Here is a 22796-nt window from a genome sequence, read left to right as displayed (position 1 = left end):
ACCTTTCTGCATCTTTTGACATCTGGCCCTAAGCACTTTGTAGGCTTGGGTCTCAGAAGAACAGTCTTTTAAACAGGGATTATTGTAGGAACATAATCTAAACTCTATTATAGATGTTTATCTATTGCTATTTTAGAATGATCTGTTTCTCAGCTACCTTATACCAATAATTTAAATTAGCTACAACTAAGGACTGTGTTCTCCCAATTATTTTATGCCTGATTTGAAAATTATATAAATTTTATAATTGCTGCATAATGAGGACAAAAGATAAAATAACTTGTTCTAGCAAAGTTCTCTGAGGCATTTCAGAACTGTCTTATGCTTTGGCTTCTAATAAAGTCATTCTCCCTTCTTTCTGCAATAGCTATCTGTAAACTCAAAGTAAATATAGTAAAAGCTGATAACGTATCTTGATGACCAGAAGATACAGCCTCTCATAAATCTATGTTCCACACAGAGCTGGCCCTTTGAACACTAATTTCATATGCCCTACATTCTTAAAGGATCCCCTCCAGTAAGTATAGGAGCAGGAGAGGAGGCTAGCGCAATAGGCCATATATATTCTGTGTCCAGTTCTGGGCGCCACATTTCAAGAAAGATGTGGAGAAATTGGAAAGGGTACAGAGAAGAGCGACAAGAATGATTAAAGGTCTAGAGAACATGACCTATGAAGCCAGGCTTCATGAACTGGGCTTGTTTAGTTTGGAAAAAAGAAGATTAAGGGGGGACATGATAGCGGTTTTCAAATATCTAAAAGGGTGTCACAAGGAGGAAGGAGAAAATTTGTTCCTCTTGGTTTCTGAGGACAGGACAAGGAGTAATGGGCTTAAAGTGCAGCAGGGGAGGTTTAGATTGGACATTAGGAAAAAATTCCTAACTGTCAGGGTGGTCAAATATTGGAATAAATTGCCAAGGGAGGTGGTGGAATCTCCCTCTCTGGAGATATTTAAGAACAGGTTAGATAGACATCTGTCAGGGATGGTGTAGGTGGAGCTTGGTCCTGCCTTGAGGGCGGGGGGCTGGACTCGATGACCTCTTGAGGTCCCTTCCAGTCCTATGATTCTATGATATATAAAATAAGAAACATATAACTTCTTTGACATCCATCTGAATTTGCCTACGACTATTGTTTATTAAAAGCCATTAGCTTTAGTTAATATTAAACAGTTCTTTGGAGTTCTGGTTGGAGAGCTCTGTCCATTTTATAGTAGACAGGTATCTATGTCATAGTATTGATAGACATCTTCATTGGCAACCTCCACAGAGATATCAGAGATGGAATGAAGAATTAAATACTTTTATCCTTCCAGAGGTGGTCTTACTTCCTCCAAAATGCCTCTCCTTCAGGTTAAAGGTGTATTGCCAAAAAGGAAACGCTTGCACTGCCATTTCTGTGTTATACTGTACGTGTCCTTTGGATAAACTGAAGACTAACATTCCTAGTACTCTCAAGTTAGCACCTTTCACAAGAACTAAAAGTTCACTTTAAAACTAACAAATATTGAGACACAAAGAAGAATAAATTCCACAGTGCAGATAACGTGTCTAGATTCCTGACAAGTTGCTACAAAACACAGAAAAGATGTTCCAGTAATAACAACACAGACTCATCACCTTCTTAGTAATAAGTATCAGTCAGAAAAGCCATATGGACTTTTTTAACAACCTGGGAAAGCACCACAGTAGTTCTTCCCTATTTAGTTGGTCATGAGACTTAATTGTTAAGCCGTTTCCTGCTTTTCTGGGAATGTATTTGTGTTCAGTGTAATAATATTGCTAGGAACACTCCTATATATTAGGAGGAGTTTGCATAGGCTAATGAGAAGTTAATGTTGCAAAAAGAGCTGCTAACAAAATTCCGGTTATCTGAAGATGTGGGCTGTGCCCATGAGAGCTCGTGATACCATCTACATGTTGTTAGTCTTTAAAGTGCTACCAGACCATTTGTTGTTTTTTAAGTTTATGACTGTTAGTGTTATCCATGGATTTCTCAAATAAGTACATACATACAAATATTTAAAATTCACTGAGAAGGTAAAAGACACTCCCCACATTCCTTTCACACACGGACCCAGACTAATTGATTTATGTGCTATAGCCCCATGGGGAAGTTGTGGGAGTTGGAGCACCAGCATAGGCTCTTCAGTATTTACATCGGATCCCTACTTACAAACACGGTGAGGCAACTCTGCACTAGCTGCTTCCCCCCAGCAGACCAGGGAGATGCGAAGCTAGCGCCCCCCCCCCGCCGCCCAGCAGACCAGGGAGACACGGAGCGGCTTTTCTCAGCAGACACCTCAGCTTGAGAATAAAGGACTGCGGGAAGTGAGGTGTGGGAGAATAAAACTGAGCTCTGGAGAAACGTTTGGCTAGAGTTTCCCCTACAATATGTACCAGTTCCAACTTACATACAAATTCAACTTAAGAACAAACCTACAATCCCTATCTTGTACGTAACCTGGGGACTGCCTGTACTATTTTTTCAGTATTTTAACAGTGGTAATCACAGCTGTGATAAAAATGCAAGCAATAATGCTCTATGGCAGAGAATTTGAGTCCTTTCTAAACTACCAGTCAAGAGCAGTGATTCATCTCACTCAGCCTGAGGACTGGATCCTTCATGAGGAGCTCGGAAAGTAAGATCAATTACACCTTTGCTTTGACCAGATTCATCAGGCTTTACAAATGGGCCACAGTTTGTGTGTCGCTCTCACCCAGTGATAATTTCCTCTGATCCTTTACCCTTCCCTTTTCATCCACTCACTAAACAGCTCCCATTCATCTGTCTCACATGCCCAAACCAACTCCACATTCCACCTCCAGGCTCCTTGACAAATGATTCTCTCAGATTACATTCAGAGAGAACACAGCATCATTCCTCACAATCCCATCTAGGTTTAGCACAGTGTAGCAGAAGCTGCCATTCAACAGCCCCCCAAACTATTTTTAAAATGCCAGTCTGAAGTGCAAAGGCATGGTAGTATTGCCTATTGGAGGAATGCAGTCTCATATTGATGACATGAAAACAGCTGAAGAGTTTTGAGTAGTACACTCTGAAAGTTTTTAGTCACAAATCAGAGGTGGGGGGAGGGAGAAACAACTCACCAAGGCAGGCAATTTCTTTTTACAGTTTCATTAAGCATTGAAGCCGAGTCTCTGTACTGCTGCATAAGACTGCAGCCTACCAGCATTATTGCCATATTGATGATTAAAGGCTTATTAATGCTAAGAATGTAAGAGGTCAGTATAGCCCATGTCCAGGGTTCATCCAGCTGCCCACCCACACTGAATAATCCATTTCACAGTCCATTTGTTAAACAATGTACCCAGAATGCTGGAGAATACAGGATTACATTATATGCTGTCTCACAACAAAATGCATTGCTTTGAGAGCAGCTGTGAGGAGGAGCAAGTGTTATTTGTAATCTCTTTGAGGGAAGTTTGCAAAGAGACTTAGCTCAGAATTGGAAAAGACTACCATGGAATTGAAACTAAAATGATGTACAGTGGATTAGTTTCACGATGCAGGAATTATTGTGGGAAGCACAGTCTAAGTACAGATATAGTTTTACTGCCCCAACGCACTTTTGTCTAAGTCTGTGTCTGCATTAGTGCAGAAAGTCAACCTAAAGGTATGCAATGCCAGCTATGTGAATCATGTAGCTGGAGGCAGTGTACATTAGGTAGATTTATATCAGGGTCTACACCCTGCAGGTTTGACAGAAGAAACTCTCCCTTCAATTTACCTGATTTCTCTCATTGGTGGTAGATGACAGGGGTTGACTACAGAGCACTCTAGTCAATTTGGCAGATCTTCACTAGAACCACTAAATTGACTGCCACTGGATTGATCTCAAAAATCAATTCCTGCTTTACTGTATGTGGCCTAAGTAGCATTCAAAAGAAATAGTAGTTAGTCTGTATCTTTAAACACAAGTAATCCTGTGGCACATTAGAAACTAATATTTGTTAGGCTAAGGTGCCACAGGACTACTCATTCATAAAAAAATTAGGTTCGCACCAGCAGGTGCTCATCTGAGCTACTAAACTTTGGAATTTTTTTTGTAGGAATGTGGCCAGGGTGCATCTTAAGAATTTATTTGAAGTAGCCGCCTTACAGATCATGTTCAAGGATTGCCTTCTCTGTATAGATCATATGAAAGCACAAAGTGTTAGGTTGGGGGGGGATGAGGGGCAAGCACAAGCAAGAAGTTGAGGCTGCCTTCCTTGTAGAGAAAGTGGGGAGGGACTGAAGCAATAGGAGACAAGAATGGGTAGATAGGGAAGGCTAAGGAGTGAAGAACTTTGAAAGTTGGGCCAAGGAGTTTGAACTTGGACTTGAACAGGGGAGCAAGCAAAATGATTGAATAGCAGGATGTCATTAGAGTGATGGACATTAAAGGTATCCATTTTGTGTTGAGTGGAGCAAATGTGAGATCAGCATCAGAGGCAAAAAGAGCGGTGATCAAGCTGAGCAGAAAGGCACAGGCAAGAGATTTAGCTGGATGGAGAAATGGAATAGAATTTAGAGCTTAGGGAAGAAGGATCAAGATGTAAATACAGTGGGAAGGAGGATCAAGATGTAAATAGTTTCAATGTGTTGGGCATGAAGGTTCAGAGATGATGCCCAAGCTAAGGAGCTGATTAACAGAGATTGATCCTGTTAGCAATAACAAAATGGGGGAAGTGGAGAGGATTTCAGAGAAAAGAGCAGGGATTCAGTTTTGATCATGTAAATTGTCAAACGGTAAGGCTTCTAGGTGGAGAAGTGAGACAGCTGCTACAGGGAATGAGACCAGCTAGGAAGTAGAGAGATTTATCTGAATAATTTCCTGATCAAGATGGCAAAGTTGTGTAACCAGTTGAGGGGGAAAAAAGTGTAAAGGGAGAAGAGAAGGGGCTGGAGGTGGGGGAAGAAATAGACCATAACAGGATGAGAACTGCTAAAAAAAATTAAGTTATCAGAAAGGTGAAGCTTAAAGTACAGATCTGCCCTGAATAGTGACTATACAGACTGGAAGGAAGCTGTTACTCAGATTTGCTTCCTCTGAATTTAGGCAGAGCTACTAACTTCAGTGAGTTCACTACTAAACAATTATGTTAATACACAAGAAATTTCCAGTCACTCCGTTGTTACACATGTGAAAACTCAAAGACAGAAGGATTACATGGGTTTCCACCCTGGCCATAATTAGGCTTGTAGAATTTTTACATTTAGGCTTCTTAAAGCAAGCTTGACTCTTGGCTCCCAAGCTAAAGGCTTGTCTACATGAGAACATGACCACAATAGCCATTTTGGAATAAACTATTCTGCAATAACTATTTTGGAATAGTCCCTCATGTGAAACCTCTGTTCTGAATGTCCACATAATGTCTGTGTAATCAAGCCCTCAGTCAGCAGGGCTGGCAGTCAGAAAACTCAGCTCTCTCTAAAGTAAGCACATTTAATACAAAAGTCTGATGTGGAAACCTACAGTGCCATTTCCATAGTCATTTTTCTGATCAAAATATAATGCAGTAAGTATTGCTACAGGCTTTGTACTTGCCCAGTAAAATAACCAGTCTATAGTCCCTTTCATTCACTCACCAGACAGTCATGCCTCTGTATTCTTATTTAGTTGCAAACATTAGAAATTTGGGGTGGAGGAGAGAGAAGTATTTTTTTAAAACTTCACAAATTGGTAAATAAAGAACTTGCAAATCAAATGCTTGTTCCTGCAGTGTAAGCTGCTTTACTTCCCTATAGACATAAAAATTCTTCTCAAATAATGATAGAAATGTAGCCATGTTAGTCTGGTGTAGCTGAAACAAAAAAACAGGACTATGTAGCACTTTAAAGACTAACAAGATGGTTTATTAGGTGATGAGCTTTTGCCGGCCAGACCCACTTCCACCTGAGGAAGTGGGTCTGGCCCACGGAAAGCTCATCACCTAATAAACCATCTCGTTAGGCCTGTTTTTTGTCTTATCAAATAAGTGATTGGTGACTACCTAGACTAATGAGAGGAGTCAGAAACAGTTAAACTAAACTGGGTGGCAACCCCAAAGGACCCACCACATGTATATTTCTGTTGCCAATAATAAAAAAGACCGACCACCTATTCCACTAACAGAATGACTTGTAAATTTTTTTGAAAAAATTTACACTTGAAATTTTCAACTGTGATGCTATTCAAAGTACTTTATAAACATTAAGACAAAAAACATGTGATGTTGAGGATACCGGAGGATGTGCATGGATTTATCTAGTTTATACTTACTAAATTTTAAACTTGGGTTTCCCTTTTAGTTTAGGTAGTTTATGTTCTGTTGGAACTGGTAAAGTGCCTTACGCTGCCTCCAGAATTTACTAGGCCATGTTATATTTTCTATAGATACAATTTGTTTGCATTGTCTTTTTGCTTGATAGTGTACTGAAATGGTGCACTTATCAATTTTTTTTTTTAATAGGGCACCAAACAGTGAGCAAAACTACTTAATCTAGTAAAGATTAAGAGCAGTCTATTGTGGACAATTCTGATTGATATTAAGATAAAGGTATTTGACCTTTAAGTATTTCTAAGGATACTCAATCTCATTGATTTAGAGAAATGAGCTTGAAAGCACTGTAGCCATGAGAGATTAAGCCAGTTTATTCAATGCAAGGCTGGAAATTGTCAATACTGAATTGAGAAATGCAAGTTAAGCAAGTGCAGATTTACATTTTGAGATCCGTTTGTAGTGGCTTCCAAATGCCAGTTAAAGCAGCACAGTTAGCAGTGCATCAGCATGGAAGGCTGTATTTACTTTGGTAAACATACTGAAATTATACAGGACAATGGTTATACACATTAGTATTGTCATGTAACAACTGTATGCCAGCCTTAACATAAGGGCAACTCTATTTCCACTGTCAGATTAATTAAAGAGTTTGACACCAGATCCAATGATACTAAAACACAAGTTATTTATTTACAGATAGAGAAAACATACAAGTTGACTGGGAATTTGAGTACCAAGGTTATGAACACTAATATGAACAGTACTGAGGACAAACTTAAAAGTTACAGAATCCATTCAGAAGGGTGCAACATGGTTGGTTACCTTCTGATCCATGTAGGAGAAATTAGTACTTTAAAAAAAGTCCCTGCTTCCATGTATACCTTGTCTTCATTTTGGATATCTGTGTAGGGGGAACATCTGTCTAATTTCTAGGCATTAGGCCTCTTTTCATTCACTGCATAAAAGAAGACTCCGATCATTTACAATTGTTTCATCATTGTCTTACAATGAAAAGCTCTGCAAGTATGCCAAAGGACAAAGATTAAGTTCATGTTAGGTTCACTTTAATGGACACTCATCTACTTTATAATTTAAGATCATGAAACCACAAGACATGCCATCTTTATAAGTGGACAGGAGAACGTGTGGAGTGAAAAGGTGCCACCGACATCAGAAGTGAGAATGCTAGTAACTACTGCCTTCAGTTTGTACACATGCCATCTTCCTCATATTCACCCATCAGTTGCAACACATAAGATCCAGTGTAGAGAAGAAACTGTCCAGTTATTTGTGCCATATGGGACATTAACCGAAGCACTCTCCTAGAAGAGGAAAAATTGAACAAAGTCATTTCTAAAAAAAGAAGTCTTAGACAGCTGCATCTTGTTTAAAGACAGGTTCTTCTAAGATGAGTCATGTTTAAGACTCTTCATTCTATGCACTTCTAGCCATTGTTTCGCAATGTAAAACAGCACTACAGGAAGGCCTGATTCTACAGCCACTTTATATAAGCACCTCTAACTGAGGAGGAAGCTGTTTGCATAGCAGAGATAGGCCCTGCAAGAGAAACTTTGGTTATGCAGACCAAGCAGTTAATAGTTTTAGCAGAATGCTACAGATACCTTACTGCAGGGGTGTCCAAACTTTTTTCAAAGAGGGCCAGATTTGAAGAAGTGAACATGCGTGAGGGCCGTCCCCGCACTCTCAGCCCCAAGGCGGAGGGCCCGCAGGGTCGGAGGTGGGTGGAGAGCGCAGGGCACGCCGGCCTCACGGCGGCCCGGGGGCAGGGCGAACCCGCAGCCGAGCAGGGGAGCAGGGCTGTGGACGTGCCCTACAGGGCAGGCTCTAGGACCGCAGAGGCTATGGGCGGCGGCGGCGCGGCCGGAAGCAGCGTGCTGCACGCGCCAGTTCAAAAGAGTGCCGGAGAGCCAGGAGAGGGGGAGGAAGCGGGGGCCGTATTAAATCGGAACACGGGCCGCAATTGGCCCGCGGGCCGGACTTTGGACATGCCTGCCTTACTGGGATTGCCATGTTTCCATTAGTAACAGAGGTAAGCAGGAAGTCAATCTGAGCCCTGCAGCATTTGTCTCACATATTAATATATAACAAGGTGGGAAGTGAGGAGTGCCAGCTACAGAACCACTGACATGTCTATGAAAATACTGGCCAGATGTTACACTGGAGCAATCACACTGGATTGTTTGGCTACACTGAACTGGAGCTAAGAGTTTTAAATTTGTCCTCAATTTGGAGTATTGCTGCTTACACTCCAGAATTAATTAGCAGCTTGAAATACTGATCTTGGTGCCTGCCAGAAGTTTAAATACAGACCCATAAAATTAAGGAAATGTGAGCATTAAGATATAATCGAGACCCATGAATTCCAGGGGTATATAGAGGATAAAGCTGAACACATTGGGTGTTTATGACACTGTTGGTATTGTGCATCAGCTTCCAGCCACTGATTAAAGGAGAGTGGAATTTTCTAAGAATGAGAAAAACTAGGCCATCAGACCAGGAACTGAGTTAGATTTGTAAACATAAAAGACTTCTCTAAACCTGTTCTCTCAACAGAAAAACAGTTTAGATTTTGCAGTCAGCAATTCACTGTGCAAGAGTAGAATAAAGATCTCAGGAACTTGGCAGTGCTTTAAACAATTCTTTCGTTATATATAAAGGCACCTGCTTGACATGCTACAGTTTGTTCTTCTCAAAGTGGCCAAGTGACTATGGAACCAGCTGCAGCCTTCTTAGGCCTCCATGCAGCTGAGTCTTACAACAGCTGCAGTATGTGTGACAACTGGCCATGGGTACAAGTGGCATATTTAGCGATTGAGAGATTAGTCTGGGCATTTGATTTTCTTCAATAGGACAATAAGAAACAGAAATTTCATCAAGTTTGACAGCATGTGGGGGGCTCCTTGTCTGCCAAGTGAATGTTTGAACTCTCCAAGTAACTGGGAGGGAAGAGTACAAGACTTCAGAATTAGCAGAACACATTTTAAAGGACTGTCTTGAGAATCCAGTGCAGAGTTTGCCTTCATTTGGGATAGACTTCACTTCCTTCAATGAGCTCTGGAGAAGAATTTGCTTGTCTTGGTCTTAGAACTGCCTTTTTATAGTATAGCTATGCTTGTAGTGGGACTTCCAGTACTATACCTCAGCTGTTTTCTTGATGCTTTTTTGCACTTCCTGTGTCAGCTTCTCAGGAGCTTCAGCGAAAGTCTGGAGGAACTGTTGCTTAAAAGTCCCTTTATATAATGCAACTTCCACTATTCGAGCCCAAACCTACAACTGTTAATGGGCTTTAAAGACTGACATAGGGAATTAGTCCCCATTTGTCACAAGGAGGCAGTGTTTAGTGTTAAACAAGGTTCTGCACTGTTTTACCCATCCAATTCTGCTGAAATCAGTGCTTGGCAAAGGTTTGCTCCAGTTATGCTCTATCCTCATTTAAATCCAAGAAGAAGAAACCAAACGTTAGGAGATAGCCTAAAACTAGCATAGACTAAAAGCTTATCTGCAACCAGGAAGTGTCAATGCATGCTGTTGCAGTTTCTGCATTTCAGTATTTGAGGGGATACAGAGCCATTGGGTTGAGTGTATCAGGAAGATGCATTTCACGTGGGAATCAAGACAGCCTAAAACTAGCATAGACTAAAAGCTTATCTGCAACCAGGAAGTGTCAATGCATGCTGTTGCAGTTTCTGCATTTCAGTATTTGAGGGGATACAGAGCCATTGGGTTGAGTGTATCAGGAAGATGCATTTCACGTGGGAATCAAGACATCCCACAGTCTTATTCAGATATGCAAAATTCATCGGGGGAGGGGAAGTGCACATTACCCCCATTCCTCTATTGTCTACCCCCTGTCAGAAAGAGACTGATCCTATTATACAGAACATGGGAAGAGCCTGGAGGTTATTCATTCCTTCAGTGTACTGCACTGAAGTAGTTTTGATTTCAACTAAGGGAACTTGGCACCCTTTTCAGCATGTTAATTACATGATAGTCCATGTGCTGTCTACTGTTTACTATATGCATTCAATAAATAGACGTTCTTACTCTTCTAGTAAGGTTTTCTTAATTTCTACTATAGTCTTAGCTTTAACGGTATCAAGCAAGGGTGGCCCTAGACTAGCTGCCAGCAACTCGCACCCTACACAAACCATGCAATTGGTGCCCCCACCTCCAAACCCCTCAATGATATCGTGCCACCATTTGGTGCCCCATTTAACTTGGCGCCCTAGGCGACCGCCTAGTTCGCCTATATGGACGGGCCACCCTGATATCAAGAGTCACATGGTAAAAAAGGAAAGAATTCTATTGCCGCGTGCTATGTTAGGCAGGAATTGTATAAGCATGTCTTTGCTTCTACTGCTGACATGTGTAACCAGGTAGTATCTTCATTGCTGGCTCATCTAATGTTTGTGTTCCTTTGAGACTTATTTCGGTCTACATCTACTGTAGTTCAACGAACTAATCAGAATGCATACTTACCGCAGCACAGTTTTTGCTCCCATACATTTGATGTCATAGGACACAGAGTAGATTTCATAGAAAGTAGCTTTAATGTTTAGGCAGCCAATAAAGTCCTTTGGATTCAGCTTGTACAAGTCCAGGGTAATGTTAGCTACCCCCATTTTCTTAGTCTGCCGTACAGAGGTGATATAGTTTTCTCCCTAATTTGAAGAGACATTTAGTTTGATATTATAATCAGTGGATGGCATAGAGAATACACTCAGTGATACTAGATAATACTGCTATTCTAAGCAACATTATTGTTGTGGTACATGAATCCAAGTAGTTGTTACAAGGTATTTGCCACAAGTTATAGCTTTCATAGTGACTTAATTTAAGGCCTAACAGAGGATTGTAAATCATTTACATATTAATGGATACTCCTTTCAAGATGTAATTTGTGTATGTGAAATATTGCTTTTCTTTGTAGTCAGACTCTTGCCCCAAGTTGATCCAAGAATCCTTAAGTTACCAGGGCCAAATTCCAGCAGGATTACGACACTAGTGACATGTTCAAGTTACTAGCAAGCCAGCTGTATGGGCACACCACCACCAGTTTTGGCATAAACCACCAGTGATAGAGAGATTGCTTTAAGTGGCCTGCTCCAGCAAACAGACTAGTAATATTTTAAAGTAGCCAGGAGTCAAGCTGTCCAAAATTTGGCCCAGCTGCATGGTGCCTGGGCCTTGGAATAAGCTAGTTGTTGATTTGTGGACCCAATCCTTGTTACTAAGATTTCAAGTCTCCCACTCACCCTATAATAAACCACTAGAAGAAACCAGCATGATGGTATTTAAACACAGAACAGCACTAAGTTGTATTTAAGTAAGTTTTAAAAAGGGAAATGGGAATAGTGGTTCAGAAGCAAGCTCCCTTCAACTGTTAAATTCTGAGATCCTCAGAGGAGGTCTATACCAGGGATGAGAATGGTGATGCTTATGGTAACCAGTTAACCAGCACCTGGAAGTAGCCCCCTGCCTGCAGCTGCCATGGGGGTCTGACTGGAGTAAGACTGTAAGGGCACAGGGCCAGCCAGCTGGGGGGAGGGGAGGGGAAGGGAGTAGGGTTGCCAGATTGTTTCGACAAAAATACTGAACACCCCCTCCCCCCCAAAAAAGGAGAAAAAATTCTGTTGGGGGGTATGGGGGGGGGGGACCAAAAAAGGACTCCAAGAGTTAAGCAACAAACAAAACAAAAACCAGCATTAAAACAATATGGCCCCTTTAATTGCGTGCAGACTCAGAATAGGCCAGGGATAGAAAGAGGGAAGGTTGAACACAGATCCAGGGAAGGCATTGCTTCCCCTTGCTCTGGTCTTGAGGTTTTTTGCCAGCAGCCATCTTGGTTTTTTGGTCAAGCAGCAAGAAGGGAGCTTCCCTGTGAAACCAGGTAAGCAGGGGGGCCAGTACCTGAGGGAGGAGGGTGGGGGGCTGGGCCCAGTTGCCAAGTGTGTAGGGTTGCCAGGTGTCCAGTATATTTTACCTCCTGGCCAGGAAAAAAAAACCCAGAAAATACCAGACATTTCATGTGTCTGGTAAAAATATTCAGAAAATACTGGACTATCCAGGTCAAAACTGGACACCTGGCAATCCTAGGGGGAAGAAAGGGAAGAAAGACAGCAGCTAGGCTGGAGCAGCCACCCACATTCAGGATCCCTGTTTAATGTTAACTGGTTAAATTAACCAGTTAACATTAAACTTGATTTTACATTCATAGTCTACATTATTATGAAAAGCTGCTTGTCAAGGAGAAGTGTGTGCAGCAGTCCCATGTGCAGCAGTCCCATGTTCTAGGGAGACACCTAGTGGATAGATCCTGTATTTTAAAGGAGAAATTTAACAATGTCCTTATGGAATGCTTTGTATAACACTTATCACTATTTTTAAACAAAAAGACTGCCTTGAGCAGCTTTGCAATTTTATCTAGTAAACAATGCACAAGAAAGGCTAAAATACAAGTTACCAGGACAATTTGACCTCACTAATGTTTATGTTTGACTGCTCATCTTTTGTTTTTGCTTTGATTGACCATAGTAAATGCTTAGAGTTTGTCTCCCTTTCACAGGAGAAATTTTAAACATTCAGAACTATGTTTTAGAAGTATTCTGACAGCATGCTTGTTAGCCAATTCATGCTATTTTTAATAGCCTTTTAAGTTCAATACTGGCAGATGAAGTATGACAGCCATGTTCCTCATTTTGCAATTATATACAGGCAACTCCTGCACTTATAACGGTTCTCCAGGAACCAATTAGGTTGTAAGTTGAACCCCTTCTTCCCCCCCATAGGAGCAATGATAAAAATGGGGTTTCCGTTCCTGGCCAGCTTTGCCTTCTGGGAGTCATGTTCTGCCGCACGAGCTGCTCCCAGAGTCAGCTAGCTGGGGGCTGTGCTGGGGGAAGTAGCAGCTGGAGCAAGGCGGTCGTAAATGTGGGGGAATCATAAGTCCGGGGTCGCCTGTATATAGATCACTGGAGTCAGAATCAGAAATACAGAGCTAGAAATTACCTCAAACTGAAGTCCAGCCCACTATGCTGGAGACAAAACCAAGTAAACCAAACCATTCCTGACAGGCTCATCCAACCTTGTTAAAAACCTTCGATGAGGAGGGTTCTACAACCTCCTTTGGAAGTTTTTTCCAGAGCTTAATTATGGTTAAACGTTAGAAAACCCCTTTTAACCAACCAATGTACAATTCCTTTGCTTTAGATTAAGTTCAGAACTTCTTATCCTACCTTCAATAGGCATAGAAAAGTTGATTCCGCTTCCCCGCTCCCCCATTCTCTTTATAAACAGCCCTTAATGTATTCAGCAGCTAATCTGGTTTCTCCTTGGGGTTTTTCCAGGACTATATTTGCCCAGGTTTTAGCTTTTCCTTATAGGTCAGGGTTTTTTTTTAAGATTATTTTTATTGCTCTCCTCTGTACTCTAATTCATAAGCTTCTTTCCTAGAAATATGGGGCTTCTCTAATTTATAGATGCAATTGTTCAGTTTTCATAAGGGTAGTTTGACTATGGACTAGGGATGTAAATGAGTAGTTAACTAGATGGTTAACAGCTAAGCCTAGGCTTATTTGTTAATCTAGTCCACTACTCACATTTCCCACCTCCTGCCGCCTCTATCAGAGGCAGCTGGGGGTGGAAGAGCAGGAGCTGGGGGGGCTAGCTTAAAAGCCAGTTCCCCCCAGCATTGGCTCCAGTGCCACCTGCTCCTTCCACACTGCTTCCTCTATCAAAGGCAGCATCGTGGGGGGGAGCAGAGAAGGTTGCTTCAAAGTAGCCCCTGTCTATGCCCCCCCCCAAAAAAAACTCCCCCATGAACAGAAGCTGCTCTGCATTCCACTGCTCTGCTGCTGGGCCACCCTCTGTCTGAGGCCAGCCTGGCCACTGGGCTCTTCCTGGCTGCTTCGAGGCAGCCTCTGTCTGGGGAACTTGGACCCCCATGGACAGGGTCTGCTGCTGCCTCTATTAGATTGGGGCCAGAGTGCACTGGCTGCTGTCCCCACCCACACTATCTAACATTCCTACTATGAACCATGTCTGGGGAGGCTGATCTAGTGGTGGTTCCTGCTTAGCTCCCACCACAATAACTGCAGACAGGATTCTTTGGAAGAGAACACTTCTAGAACCAATATGAACATTATTTCTGGGCTGTTAGTTGAGAAAGGGCCATCTGCCAGAGACTAAGTTTAAAACTAAAGGGACAAAAACAGCAAGTCCCACTTTCTCTTCAAAGGAGAGTGTCAGAAGTTTGAAAAAATAAAGTTAAATCTGCCTGGCTAACATGAAGGGGATGGTGAGCTCTAGATAGATAAGTCCGAATAGCCAAAAGTAAATTTTGAAATGGCCTGTGTGATGTTCCTAGTTGTTAAAGAATCAGGACATGGGTTGTGAAGGCAGCCTGGTCACTGGGGACTACTGCCCAATACCTGCAGTTCTGCTCCTTAGGAGCTGTTCCTGCAACACAGGCCTATTGAGGCAATCATGGTTAATACACAGGAGCCTGCAACCTAGGTTCTAGTTTGAGAGGTTACAAATTTACGGCTTGTCATCCATGAACATTCTAAGGAGACAAATGTTACAGCTAGCCTTTGTCTGACAAGCACAAGCAATTTGTTTTTCTAGGGAGAAGTTCTTATTTAACAGAAGAGCCATAATTGCATTAGGACTATTCTCATGGTCAGAAAATTGGGAGCCTTTAGTCACAAGAGAAGTAGTATTAGGTAAATCAAGTCACATTCATCGTGAAGTATTTTTATGCCACAAAAAAAAAAAAATCTAGAATTGTTCATCTAGTTTCATGGCAAGCTTTAGCCACTCTGATATTCTGTAAGTGTAATAATGCAGAATTTTGTAAAGTTAGTAACTTCTACAGAGTATTTAACATGCTCAGAATATTAAGTTTCACACCTCCATTTTAGATTATGCTGTAATCACACATTGGTTTTTGCTTTAATGTGACCCATCATGCTTTTTTAGCCTTTTCCCCTAAAGTCGGTTTCGCTTGTTTGATGCCAAAAATGTGTTTAGTTCCCTTTGACTAGAGAAAAAGTCACACTTCTACATTGTAGTATAGTAGACAGACATGAGCAAAAATTGATTTTTTTTTACCTTGGAGATGCCTGTTACATGTTTAATTCCGATTTATGCCAGGTTTTCAGTCTGTTCAGCTGACAGCCAGAAGAACTCCTTATTTCTAGCCCTCTAGTAAGACTTTGCATTTTTAGCATAGAAAGCAGGGATACCCAGCCTTCTTTGAAGGTAGTTTTTTCTCCCATTCTTCCCCTTGCCCCATTTCCAGCAGCCACAATTCTCCTTAAGCCAAAGGTGATCACCAAAAGATACAAAAGAGATGTTAACACTTACTAGTGTCCACTTCTGTCCTTTTTCTAGAAGCACGAAGTGTGTATTATCTCCCAAGGACTGAAAGAACTCTTCAGTATCCACAACTGTGCCATCTTCCTCCAAAACTAGAGTAATTAGTCCAGCAGTGATCAGCAAGGCATCTAGGGCCTACAATAAGTAGTAGATGGATCTAATTCAGAATGCCATCTGCTTAACCAGACAGAAGGAATTAACTTAAGATTTAAGGAGAGCAACCTCTTGCTCATTTGCAGAGTAAATCTAACACCATATGAAGATACTGATTTGCTGCTGTTTTACACATACAGATCTCTTGCAGCTTCCACACCAAGGAAGAGTTGTAAAATCTAATTTGGCACCATGGTCCTGTATTCTGGAGACTAGTCATGCTTTCCTCACCTCACCACCTAAGTAAGTTATTCTGGAAGTTTTATACTCACAGCATCTGTGTCTCAGTAATGTAAGCAGGCTTTGATACTGTATTTAAAAGGAAAGTGTTAGTTTTAAGGAGAAATCCAGCTATAGGACATGAAGTATAGCTCCACAAGCCAATTACTGGAGTTTCAGAGCAAGACTTCATCATATTAGTTTTGAAACAGTATTTCAAATCTCTCTTTGCAGAAAGGCTATGCTATGTTTGAATGAAGTTTCCTTCTAAATTTGACACTAAATATCTTAGCTACCAGGGTTTTTAAAGAGATGTATTGGAATGTAAGGGTACATCCACACCACACAGAAGATTGACACTACTACAGTCAATCTTCTGGAGTTCAGTTTAGTGGATGTAGTATATACTCACTAATCAAACTCAATGGGTGCCGTGATTGACACCTGGTACTCCTGCACCTCATGAATAAGGGAAGCCAATAGGAGCATTTGGTCCTATCTGCCTTCTGCTGTGTGAATCTTGACACATGGCTGGAGTTAATGTACTCTACGTAGCTTGAGCTGCAGCTCTTACTTTGATGTGCCCACATAGTGTAGACCAGGCTTAAGATATAGGCCAGGTTTGAGGTATTGAATTCTAACACAACAGCCTACATTTCAGCCATTTGATTTGCCCAGGCTAAAATGAGTTTTGCTCTTATGCAGAATTGAGCCCAGAAGACCTACATATTATGTTCTTATTGACAAGTAGCTTTAAATCTCAACCAAATGTTTGATATACCTTGCTAATGAGTTCCTGCAGGCTGCTTGCAACAATTCCTTTTCGGTTGCTGCGGTCATGATTTGATACACGGAAGGGTCGGGCTGCAGGTACAAGAGGCGGGAACAGGGTCTGTCTTGTCACTGATCCCACAGATGCTCCCACGGATACCAGAGATCTAAAAAACAGTTAAACTAAAACATTGAGATTAATCGTTGTGATGTATGCATTCCCAAGATACCACTCATATGTAGTTTACAGGTCAGTTGAGGCCAGACAAATTTCTTTAGGTTCAGGGATCAAAGTTGTTCCAGTAAAATTGCAGAGTATTTAGTTTTTTACTTGGCAAGAAAACTGTTTTCAGTTTTAGAACTGGATACAAGCCTGGGACCAGCTTGGCCAGGTCAACACCGAGATCAAGCAGTGTCAGTCCTGTTTACAATGACTTAATTGGATATTGCTTAGAGCAGCTCTCTTTCCAAATTAGTTTACTTTCCCACCATTATTTTCCTTATCTGTAAGAAGCAGTCTCATTGGCTGCCTCCCCAGAGCTGTATGAAATCTAGAAGGGCTTTAAGGCAGGCCAGATTTATTTTAGTACATAATACGTACAGGGCTGTGGGTCCCATCAGTGCCTCCACATCCACCTGCTATGAAGCAGGGATTTGCCTGAGTAGCTTCCATTATTTCAACACCAAAGCACTGGAAGTTTAGATGCTCATTACAAGAGGCAAGCTAGCTAGTACTTAGTATCAATTTTAATATTGAAGCCATTACTTCTCTGCTGTATTTGCTTTGTCAAGATTTGAAAGTCTGCCAGTTATGCAGCAAGTTGCTACTTCAGGTAGCTTAGCTATTGGAATTATATACTGTAGTATTTAAAATACTAGTGTTCAGTTTGATGTAATTATTTGGCTCAAGTTAGATTTGGTGTAGTACGTATGATCAGATTGTTTCTCAGCCCATTTAATTCAGCTGAGGATGCATGGACTAAGTCTATAAATCAAAACTAGCAATCTTTCTATCAAGTTATATTTTGGTTCTAGTTCCTGATCATTTTAATTTTGGCCAGATATTTCTTCCACTATGTATTGGCTTTGTTTTTCAAAATCAGTAACATAGTCTTAGTTTGAGATTCACTTCATTCAAGAAATGAAGTATCTTTTGATTATTATTTATTCCATGTGTAGTTGAAGCATTGCTTTCCGGATTGCTGTTCAAATGGGGAAAAAAAATTCAGCTCATGAGGTACTAAGCATCACTGGTAACGATCAGGTATAGTGAAAATAACTTTCCCCCGTCATACTAGTGTACTTGAATGGAGATTTTTCTTCTCCATTACAGATTTCTACCAAAAAAATACAGTAAAGATTGTGATTTAGTTATTTGCTCTTACTATTTTATGCCTTATGATGAATGTGTTGCACAGTCTACAAGTGATCAGTTTTTACCTTTTGAATGGTAGCAATATGGACTAGATTTGGACCACACAAATAAGAATTTTCGTACTAGTTAACAAGCTTAAGGCCCCTCAAGTAGGGAGCTGTCTGCAACTTCAGACAACAGGACATCATATATCCCTTTTGTATAAAGTTATTTTGCTAGTATCTGTGCTAGTTTCAATCAGAAGGACTCTACAAGACTAGTAGAACAGTTGAGATTTGAAGATACCAAGTGTCATGGTTTACTTTCTAAATACTAAGCTGCATTAGATCTTGCAAACTCTTATTTTGCCAGGAAGGGAATTTGTTCAGGCAGAAGACAAAGCATAAGAAAAAGCACAAGGTCAAGGAATATATTATGGATCACTAAGCATCTGACAGAACAAGGAAGCACCATGTGGGCTTTAGGTTAGGCATCAAAGCCAAGTAAGAGCTAGGGTTCAGATTATACAGTTCAAGAACTGAGCTTACATGATTGTGCTACTAATTGCCCAATTTTGGCACCCAAATCCTCCAGTACAGGTTGAACCTCTGAAATCTGAAATTCTCTGGTTAGCAACATCTGTGGTCCAGTAGGACCACAGATGTTGTTGGAGCAGAGAGCCCTGGTGCCTGGCAGTGCAAACCCCATCCCTGGGGAGACCAGAGCAGGAGGGGGGAGCTCCATCCTAGGGAGCTCCAGCAGGCCAGAGCCCAAGCCTGTTCGATCCATTTGTGTTCGATCCAAAATGAGGCAATGCATTTTGATACTACAGGTCAGGTCCCCAGGGTGCTGGACAAGGAAGGGCCAACCTGTAGTATCAGAATGCATTGCCTCATTTTGGATCGAACACAAAGCCATAGGATCACATTAAAAGCCAAAATTCTTCACAGAATTCCAAACATATGTTTTTATAAGGGAGACATTTAGGATCCCTGAATTCAGCTACTTTTCAGTGGGCGGTACCCTACAGCAATCCCTGTGCACACTGTTGGCTGCAAGGTTTAAGACACCCTGTACATTGTCTGCAAGCATGACTGTCTACGTGATATGGTGCAACAGCCTTCTGTCATACTCTGGTTTTGTGCAATTTTTTACTCCAATCTATGGAGTGTTTGTGACCTTTAGATTAGAATACATTGACTAACAGGACTAAATTTAGCGTCAGGGGAGTGAGTCACCTAGAAGTGATGCAGTTAGTGTTTGAGGAAGGCTATGTGCTATAGAATATTACTTCAGTAATTCGCTCTAAAATTCTGTGAATTATCTAGTTTATATTCATTATCATGTACAAAAGGAAAGCAGGAACTAAAGTTTAAGAATACTCCTGCCTTTTTAGACAATTAAATGGCTACAATATGAACAGACCTCTCCTCCCCTCCCCCCGTCTTAAGTTATACCTAAAATCTAAGGAGGCTAATAACCCATAAGTCTTAAACTGTCTCAGCAGGACATCCAATTTAGCATATACTATAGGCTAGATTATAGTACTAATATGTATTATTTGCTAGATTATACTCCCCTCTATTTCATTGGTGTGAAATAACTTGATTTGCTACTATCTTTGAAATCTGCTTAAGAAGCAAGTGTTGGGAACCAAGTACAGAATCAAATTCCAGAATGTCAAAATTATAACAAAACTCTCAGTTTTGCCATAGAAAACTTTCAGATACCATAGAACACAAGACCAAATCAAGATTTTGGGTAGCTTAATATTTAAGATTATCTTCTTGTAGATTTACAATGACAGTTAGGAGCCAAACAACCGTTTTCTTTCAGTCTAGAGGCTCACACGTTGGGATTTGTTAGCTGTACCTACAGTTACTGCAGAAGCTCTGGAGCTAACTGTACTCATGCTGTTTGAGCACTGTTGAGACACTTGACCCAAATCTTTGTTCTTAAAGAAGAGAGGCTGAAAGGAGACGCTAAACAACGTTTCCTTTTTCAGTGCAAGAAACGCGCAACTATGTTGCGGCTGCTTTTCACAAGGAAACTGCTGACCCGTTCCAGCTCTTCTCCCTGCCGGTTCAGAGGGCGCAAGATGCCAGTTTAGCTCAGTTGCACGGGTTTTCAGCAGGAAAAGCATCGCTACCAGCTAATCCTGCAGCTTTTTATTCCGCGCGGGGGGAGGGGAGTAGTGAGGTTTCCTTCCAGGACGCCTGGCAACATGGGGAGAGTTACCGACAGGCTTCGAGTGAGAGACAAGCCGGGCTGCGGGACCCCCCGGGATTGGGGCGGGAGGGGTTAGGAAGCAGACTCCTCGGCGGCTCCACGGGCTGCCCCCTTGCACTACGTGCAGGGGGAGGCTCGGGCCGGCGCACCCCAGGGACACGCGCTCGCTCACTCACCGCACCAGGGAGCCGGCGTAGTCCCGAGCGCTCGCCATACCCAGCCGGGTCCCGAACCAGCAGAGCAGGAGCTGCCCGCCGCCGCCGCAATTTATACCGCTCCTTCTCGGCAGCTAGCCCCGCCCCCGCCCGAGCGAACCACGCCCACTCCTAGGAAGCCACGCCCACTTCCCCCCTCTTGCGAGACCTCTTCCCCTCCCGCCACGCTCAGCCACGCCCACTAGAGGTGCGTGCGGGAGGGAAAGGGAAGTGGGGGGGGGCTGAGGAGAAGGGATGGGTCCGAGAGGTGTGTGTGTGGGGGGAAGGGTGATGGGAACTGGGAGGAGAAGGGCACCGGAGGGGGAGACGACCAGATACAAGGCGGCTGGAACAATGTTTATAATAGAGCTGCTGAGAGTTACGGAATTAAATTGCTATCCCTTATAGAAGAGAAACCACATCAAACCAAGGGATGGGCCAGCACCTTCCCCTCCTCAGAGTTCCTGCACCTATGCCCAGAATAAAAACATGTTGTTGTTTGGCTGTTGTGAGAATGCAAACCACCCTGGTTGTTTCTCAGGGCAGACATCTGGATACACCACACATCCCTCTTACTTATCTTTGTTAGAATTAGTGAATAAACGGGGCTTGGCCCTCACTGCTTATCTATCACTGATGACCGTTTCTGATTCCATGGTAGCTCAGTGATGGTCTCTTTATTGCCACTTTATTTCCTTGCTATGGTTTTTCTACAATTTTTCCTCACTACTTTTTAATAAATAGCTTTCTATTGATGTTGCTAGTGTTTGTGTTTGTATAGTTGTTCCTACGTGCATTTTGATGGGATTATGGAGGTTTTCTGGTGGCTGTAGGTTGAGATGGGCATAGTTTGATAAATAGAGCAGTGGTGAGACTAGTATAGTGTGAATTTTCTGCAGCTGATGTAGTCATTTGCATCTCTGTAGACTGTAGAGTGACTATAAAACAAATTGCATGTTAAAATGGTAGTGGTCACCCACATGTAAATTGAGTATAAAAGTTTCCAAGACACTGTAGAATCAGGACACAAGTCAGTTATGGCAGCTGTTGTCCACTAGAGAATTAAAAGCAAATTTGCCTAAAGGACTCACTTTTATATTTTTGCTAAGGATATACAGAAATGGTTATACAAGAGTAAGGTATGAACTAGGAAGAAGGAATATCGAAAATGTGAAAAAGGAGCAGGGGAAGGATGGTAAAAGGTGGTAGATTGACAATAATGGAAAATAAAGTCCTCTGTTTTTCAATCAGACCAGACTCAGAGATACCAGTGAACTTGTTAACTGGTGAAATCACAAGGCAAAAGTGTATCTTAAGAGAACTGTATTATAACTCTTGTAGATTGTGTATTAAACACCATTTATTCTTGCTTGCATGAATAAGAAAAACATAAAATAACTATGTTAAAGAACTATGTTAGCCTAGCTACCTACCTGTGATAAATTAGTTCCCTTATACAATGTGTATAAGCCGGGCAGGCAAGAATAAAAATGTTATAGTATATTGGCCCACTACCACTTTCCTCTGATACCTTTAATCAGTTATTTTGGATGCACAGCTGGAGCATGAGAGTCTGATTTGTAGTGACAGGGAATATTGAACAGACCATGCCTGTGAAAAAGAAAAAAATGTTCCTTTCAGATACACTTTTGTTTGATGAGTTCACATATGAAAGACTTGTATAAAAACTTCTCTAAACATGAGGTAAGCCCATTGTTGGTGTGTCAAATCACAAGGACCACTGCAGAAATCAAAGTGGCAGTCATCCTGTGGAAGTAGGCTGCCTTGCATAGATACCTGATAGACACGTGCAACAGTTTGGGTTTTAAGATGTTCACACTGGGTGTGGTTGGGTTGGGCATGACAAGACATGATCTGTTGCACAGGTGTATTATCAACCTGGTCACTGTGACAGAGATTGCTGAGGATTTAATTAATTGAGGTGCCTGAACTGTGCAGGGTTATTGATGGAACATATATGCCTGTTCTATGTTCCCATCACCTCTACAGTGATCCCAAGAGTACATGGATTAATAGAAAGGAAAACTACTCAGTGGAGATACATGTTTATCATTGTAACAAATTCTAGGACATTTGTATGGGGTGGCCAGGGAAAGCACATGATTGGCTGAAACAGGAAGCAAAGAAGAGGCGTTCAATATACAATGCAGTGAGAAGAGGACCTGAAACACCTTATGAGCAGCCTGGTTATT

At 41.8% G+C, this 22796-nt stretch overlaps 1 protein-coding gene across 1 annotated transcript; it reads right to left on the bottom strand.

Annotated features, from left to right (window-relative positions):
• Window positions 1-6924: 6924 nt before the first annotated feature.
• Window positions 6925-20704, bottom strand: CIDEA (cell death inducing DFFA like effector a). Its single transcript, XM_006117490.5, has 5 exons — window positions 20566-20704; window positions 16817-16973; window positions 15652-15798; window positions 10765-10946; window positions 6925-7586 (listed from the first exon to the last, which is right to left on the bottom strand). The coding sequence occupies exons 1-5, from the start codon at window positions 20601-20603 to the stop codon at window positions 7466-7468; spliced, it is 645 nt and encodes a 214-aa protein (XP_006117552.2). The 5' UTR covers window positions 20604-20704; the 3' UTR covers window positions 6925-7465.
• Window positions 20705-22796: the final 2092 nt, after the last annotated feature.

Source organism: Pelodiscus sinensis, chromosome 2 (genome assembly GCF_052426305.1).
Source record: "Pelodiscus sinensis isolate ZL-2025 chromosome 2, ASM5242630v1, whole genome shotgun sequence".
In the NCBI taxonomy this organism is placed as follows: Eukaryota; Metazoa; Chordata; order Testudines; family Trionychidae; genus Pelodiscus; species Pelodiscus sinensis.
Note: the sequence above shows the minus strand (reverse complement) of the source record. Positions and strands in the feature narration are given on the sequence as shown.